This window comes from Rhinolophus sinicus, unplaced genomic scaffold, assembly GCF_036562045.2.
Source record: "Rhinolophus sinicus isolate RSC01 unplaced genomic scaffold, ASM3656204v1 Contig341, whole genome shotgun sequence".
In the NCBI taxonomy this organism is placed as follows: Eukaryota; Metazoa; Chordata; class Mammalia; order Chiroptera; family Rhinolophidae; genus Rhinolophus; species Rhinolophus sinicus.
The window spans coordinates 1-6287 of record NW_027424140.1 but is presented as its reverse complement, the minus strand read 5'-3'; the positions used below and the strand labels follow the sequence as shown (position 1 = coordinate 6287).

Sequence of the window (6287 nt, the reverse complement as noted above, 5' to 3'; positions counted from 1 at the left end):
AAGGTTGTGAAGTTTAGTGAGATGAAAAGAAACGTTTGGGAGGTCCAGTCGCAGTGCTCTCTGGTAACATAGATGGCGCATGTCTTTTGTGGTTGCCAGGTCATCTCTGGAGGCCACTACGACGTGGACTGCTCTGTGGAGGACCCTCTGGGCAACACCGTCTACCGGGAAACCAGGAAGCAGTACGACAGCTTCACGCACCAGGCTGACGTCCAGGGTGTTTATAAGTTTTGCTTCAGTAACGAGTTTTCCACCTTCTCTCACAAGACCGTCTACTTCGATTTGCAGGTGGGCGACGAGCCCCCGATTCTCCCGGACATGGAGAACAGGGTCACAGCTCTCACTCAGGTGAGTGCGCCTCACCAGTGACAGTCCTGGCGGGACCCCCTGGCCTCTCCTTCCTCGACTCTCCTGTCCCCGCCTGGCCTAGCGAGCAGTCCCGGCCCCAGCGCCCCGTCCGCAGTCTGTGTGGCTTTGCCCCTCGCCACGGTGCTCTCAGCTCCCCGCCATTCTCGCACCGGAGCCCTGCAGGGCTGTCCGCTGGCATTCATTCCTGGGTCCCCGTCCCTCTCATTGTGTCACTGTCAGAGAACCTGGAGCCTGTGTCACAGGTTCATCTACTCGTATGATATGTCTTCATCCACAAGACTAAGTCCCACTGTTGTGTGGTTTATTAGGGTGACACGAGCTGCTAGAATGCGTAAACCCCAAATATCAGTGGCTTAACATATAGTACTTTTCTCACGCAAATAATGGTCTAGAGAGTGGAGATAGTGGTGGGCAGCTTTTCTCTGTGCAGTCACTCAGGAATCCAGGCGCTCGGTTTTCTTGCCATCTTTCTGCTGTCACTTAGGGCTCCTGAGCCCTCTGCCTCTGGCCACCAAAGGAAGGAGGGAATGAGAAGGAGCCACCTGGCCCAGAAGTGACACACGCACTCGTACCCCCTGGGTGCGAAAGAGCCGTGTGTCCAGTCTGCGTGACAGGAGGGGCTGCCAGGCCCAGTCTCCGCTGGGCAGGCGACTCCTGGATCAAGCCCAGTTCGCACTGGGGAGAGAAAAGGTGACGTGTTTGGAGGACTCGTGGTGACCTTTGTCCCCGTGGCTCTCCAGGTGAATCGTAGTGGACCCCAGCCTCCTTTGTCAGGCTTCCCTCGTGCTGTTGGGGCTCCTCGCTCCTCCCTCACGTGGGCGCGGTTCTTTCCCTGTGTCTGGGGCGCGGCTCAGAATAGGAGCTCACTGCATATTTGTCAGGTGACTGGGTGGCAGGGCCCAGAGATACCGGCAAGACAGGAGTGGCCACCCACAGCCAGAGACCTGCGTGTCCAGTGAGGCCAGGTTACCTCCTGGGCTGCCCCCCAGGTGGCCACATGCCCCATTCTCTGTGGCTTTGACCGTGGGCTCATGTGCTCTGTCTCCCACCTGCCCGGCACTTGGCGGTAAGTGCTGTACGTACATGGTCCAGTGTGGCAACCGCTGTCTACATATGGCTATTAACTCAACTTAAATTAAAACTTTGCTTTCTCAGTTGCTGTATAGCCACATGTGTAGTGCTTAGTAGTCACAGGTGACTCGGGAAAGTTCCGTTGGCAGCGAGCTTGGTGGCGTGACTTCCGGCCGCGGATTGGCCAGGGTGTATTTCGTGTGTAAGGTCTTTTGCAGCCTGTACCCTTGAGAGTTGTGTTGGTCGTGATGAAATGCATCCGGTTTGAAGATGGTGTAAGCCTCCAGCAGCAGAGCGCCAGCGCCTTCCGCTGTAGCCCGCGGAACACCCTTCGTGGAGAAAAGGCTTCACGGATGGGTGCCGCAGAGGGGCTGCCGTGGCGACTCAGCAGTGGAGTGGGATTCTGTTGCAGGAAAGGGGTTCGTACTGCCTCTGGTCCAGCCTCAAAAGAGGCATTTCCTGCCACTCTGAGCCCACTGCCTGGAACGGGGGTCCGTCTGTGTCTGACTCCCCGAGCTGGTGGTACCAGGTGGTGGGAGACAAGCGCGGACGGCACTGTCTCTGCCGCCAGGCAGGGCACCATGTGGAATACGACCTGCAGCCACTTAGCCACAGGACGCTGGAGCAGAGCCGTGAGGTCAAGGGAGGCTCTCAGGGGAGGGTCCCATTGATTCTCCCAGGAGAGAGGGATGCCTTCCCAGGGAGATTTGTGCTTCAGAGTGAACATGTGGGCAGTGACCGAGGACTGTCTGGCCCCGGAGGAGGAGTTGAGGACCCGTGCGGGGGGACAGCAGGTGCAGCTGACTGCTGCTTTCTTCGCACCCCTTCGTTTTGCTCGGCATGGTACCCTGTTGGCCAGCAGGTGTTGTCTCACTGTCCCCAGATGTCCCCCAGCACAGTGCTGGGCCAGAGGCCACATTGTCTGGCACCAAAGCAATACTGGGGAGAGAACAGGATCCAGAGTGACCAGGGCCCAGGCCAGGGCCTCCGGCCCGAGGGACTTGGCATCAGCTTGCGTTCCAGGATGAGCAGAGGACAGTGGGGCACAGTGGGGCACAGTGGGGCAAGGCCAGGCTCGGGTCTGGGCAGACCTTCGCGGAGGCGACAGGCTCCTGACAGGTCAGGCCCGTGGCTGTCTCCGTGGGCCTCAGGACATGGAAGGTTTCCAGACTCTGCTTTGAGGCTAGCGCGTGCTTCCCTGCCTTTGTTTTCGGGAAGAATTCCCAGAACCCCATCCTTCTGTCCTGAGGCCCTGCAAGGTGAGGGCCAAAGGCCTGCGCACTGGGTGCACGGATTGGGATGTTGTAGAACCGGAGGAAGGAGACAGGTCATGTGTCTGCAGAGACCAAGTGTCATGGTGACCAGAAACCCTTGAGGCTCCAGAGCGCTGGAGACCTGCCAGGCGGGGTGGTCACACGCTAGGTGAGCTGGGGCCTGTGACCCTGGATCTTTGAAGCAGTGGGGTTCTGCTGGCCTCCTGTGGGCCAGGAAGCAGGCGGGAGCGATTGCCTAACTGAAGTTGTGTGGTAACAGGCCCGAGAGGGAGGGGTCTGGTCTTAGCTGACACGGGGGCCCTGGAGGCTGCGGAGGCAGCACGCTTCCGGGTATCTGGGTCTTGGTGACGTTTTGTTCTGCTATCTCCCATGGGGCCTATGCCCCATCCTGAAGGTGTCTGCAGGTTTTAGACGCCAGGAAAGCTGTACAGTACCACCCATCCCTCCACAGCCCTCTGACACCTGGCTTCTTTCCCTGTCACTGATCTGATCGGAAATTATTCCCTGTGTGTGTGTGCGATAGTTTTCAATTACAGTTGACACACGTGTTATGTTATTTCCAGCTGTACAGCATAGTGATTAGACATTTACGTACCTTAGGAATTGATCACCCTAATGAGTTTCGTCACCATCTGTTGCCCTACAGTTAGTATGAAGTCACTGATTATATTGCGATTGTTCCTGCAAAGGCCACTGGGCCCTCTGCGTAGAATCGCCGTGCGGTCTCTGGCCTGTGCATGTGGCTCAACTATTTTTTTTTTAAAGATTTTATTGGGAAAGGGGAACAGGACTTTATTGGGGAACAGTGTGTACTTCCAGGCCTTTTTTCCAAGTCAAGTTGTTGTCCTTTCAGTCTTAGTTGTGGAGGGTGCCGTTCAGCTCCAGGTCCAGTTGCCGTTGCTAGTTGCAGGGGGCACTGCCCACCATCCCTTGCGGGAGTTGAACTAGCAACCTTGTGGATGAGAGCCCACTGGCCCATGTGGGAATCGAACCGGCAGCCTTCGGTGTTAGGAGCATGGAGCTCTAACCGCCTGAGCCACCGGGCCGGCCCTGGCTCAACTTTAAAGTGATGTCTTCTCTGCCTGGGGCGCGTTGTTGCTCTTCTTCCCTCCCTCCCTCCCTCCCCAGGATTCTGGATGCTGGCAGAAGGCAGGGGCTGCCGGCCCAATGCCCGGCCAGGGCCCAGGGAGCTCCCAGTTCCAGTGAGAGCAGAGTCCACTCTGAGTTTCTGGGTGGGCTTGGGACAGAAGAAGGAAGTGCAGAGAATGGAATTCTAGCCTGGAACACCAAATGAGCCCTTCCCTGATGTTTAAAAAGAAAGTTTTGTGTATTAATATGTAACACGGCTGCATGATGGAGTCTGGACCCTCGAGACCGTCATACTAAGCTGTCACCGGCCGCGTCTCCTTCCCCACGTCCCTGCTGCCAAGCTGCCCTGCTCCCCCTGCTGCAAGGAATCCCCCCCTCGTGCCTGCCCCCCAGTCAGGCCTCTTCCAGCCCCGCAGCAGGATTAGCAGCTCCCCTGGGTGTCCCCCACTCTGTACACCCCCTGTTGGTGGCTTTGTCACATTACACTGGTTACATTCACCTTTTTGAGTTTCTTGGACCCAGGACTGTGTCTGACTGATGCATGTGTCAGTTTCCTGGGCCTGGCACCATCCTGGCCCACAAGTACACATTTAGCAAGTATACATTACAGTGAAGGAATTAGAGGAAGTTTGGGCTTACGAGACCCAGCAGGATCGGAAACCCTTGCAGTCGTATCTCCCAGGCCTCTCTCTGGAGTCCTCAGCCCCTCCGGTAGCCGTGGTCAGGGCTCCCAGGGCTGATGATACAGGTATGGTGCTACCTGCCGCATCGCCCTGTGTCGTGGTCATAGGAATATCAGGGAGTGTTCTAGAAATGCCATGTCCTGAGGGCAGGTTCACACCGGTGTCACAGGCTCCTTTCCAGTGACAATGGACGGGCAGGGCCTGAACTCCTATCCTGGCTCTGCCACCTACTGGCTGTGCCTCTGGGCCGGTCTTTTCACCTCTTTGAGCCGCGGTCCGCGCTTGTGAGGTTAGGCCACACCTGCAGCACAGACACATACGCTGCGGTGGCCACGGGCCTTGCTCGGGGGTAGCTGTGTGACCACTCTTCTCTCCCCACCCAGATGGAGTCTGCCTGTGTGACCATTCACGAGGCTCTGAGGACGGTGGTGGAGTCCCAGACGCATTACCGCCTCCGTGAGGCCCAGGACCGGACCCGGGCCGAGGACCTGCACAGCCGGGTCTCTTACTGGTCTCTCGGCGAGACCATCGCCCTGTTTGTGGTTGGCGTCAGCCAGACGCTGCTGCTGAAAAGCTTCTTCGCGGAAAAATCGCCCATCAACCGGGCGGCCCACTCCTAGTGGGCGGTGCCCTGTGTCGCGGTCCCTCACTCCCTGGGATGGGACGGAGCAGCTCTCCGAGGTCACAGGCCCCTGCGGGGCTGTGGGTGCGACCCGGGGCGGCAGAGGGGCAGACGTGCGCTCTCCTCTGCTTCCCCTCACACGCTTCAGCCTTGTTCCCGGCTTCGATTCCTGCAACCCTGCCATCGCTGCTCAGCGCTGCTTACCGTTCACAGGAGGTGGGTGTGGGATGGGCCCTGGGGGCCGCGGGCTGGTGGGAGGGGCCCGAGTGCTGCCCTGACGCTCCTGGACGCCTGGCTCCTCCGGCCTGTGTGTGTCCCGGCCGGTGTGCAGGTGGCCCTGCCTCCCGCGGAGCTCTGTCCCCGGACGGCTTTGCAGAAACTTCCACCCCAAGTGACAGTGCTGTCGGCCTGCGCACACGAACAAAGTGGTGATGGGTGCGCTTGGTCAACTGTATTTCCTTGGATGCAAACTGTGGCTAATAAAGACTGAACGTGAGTGGCGTGGGGACGTGTGCCTTTGTTGTTTGTGAGAGGGGCACACAGCCTTGTCGGGAGCGTGGCTGTGTGTACAAATGGCTGGACGGTTTCACAGCTGTGACGCCGTACAGATGTGGGTGCTGTGTCTGCACAGGGGTGGGGGTGTCGTGCCCGCCTGGTTGATGGAAAGCAGTGAGATGGGGACTTGGCATCTTGTCGTCTGTCTGCAGAGATCACGGTCAGCAGCTGAGTCATTTCTTCCATCTGTGGGGACTGAGAGCAGGACGTGGGAGGCTTCGGCCGGCCGTGGTGGCTGCAAGTGCTGAGTGCCGCGGCCAGGTCGCCACCGTGGACTCTGGGGAACTTCTGTCAGACCGTGTCACTCCTGGTCAGAACCTGTGCCCCACGTGCCCAAGTGATGCTGACTCCTCTCTGTGGCCCCGGGGCAGAACCCCCTCGCCTCTGGCAGGCGTGATACGTTTCACCCGTGACACAGTTCACTTATCACACAGGTGTGTTGAATTTCACTTTCCAGACACTCGTAATGTATGTCACTTATTGCACTTAAGGCCGTGCTGTGTTTCACTTATTACATGGGCGTCATATATTTCACTTATCACTTGTCACACAGGCATGAATAATGTCTCACTTATCATATATATTTATTATAGTTATGTTTATATACATTTATTGCTTATATTA

At 57.8% G+C, this 6287-nt stretch overlaps 1 protein-coding gene across 2 annotated transcripts; it reads left to right on the top strand.

Annotated features, from left to right (window-relative positions):
* The first annotated feature begins 59 nt into the window (after window positions 1-59).
* TMED3 (transmembrane p24 trafficking protein 3) lies at window positions 60-6097 on the top strand. Of its 2 annotated transcripts, XR_012493678.1 has the most exons (3): window positions 60-348; window positions 4870-5600; window positions 5816-6097. XR_012493678.1 is itself a non-coding variant. In XM_074324416.1 (2 exons), exons 1-2 carry the CDS (start codon window positions 73-75, stop codon window positions 5104-5106), a joined length of 513 nt encoding a protein of 170 aa, XP_074180517.1. In that variant the 5' UTR covers window positions 60-72; the 3' UTR covers window positions 5107-5604. The 2 variants fall into 2 exon arrangements, 1 of the variants encoding a protein (XP_074180517.1); XM_074324416.1 differs by lacking the exon at window positions 5816-6097 and having other exon boundaries at window positions 4870-5604.
* The last annotated feature ends 190 nt before the right edge of the window (window positions 6098-6287 follow it).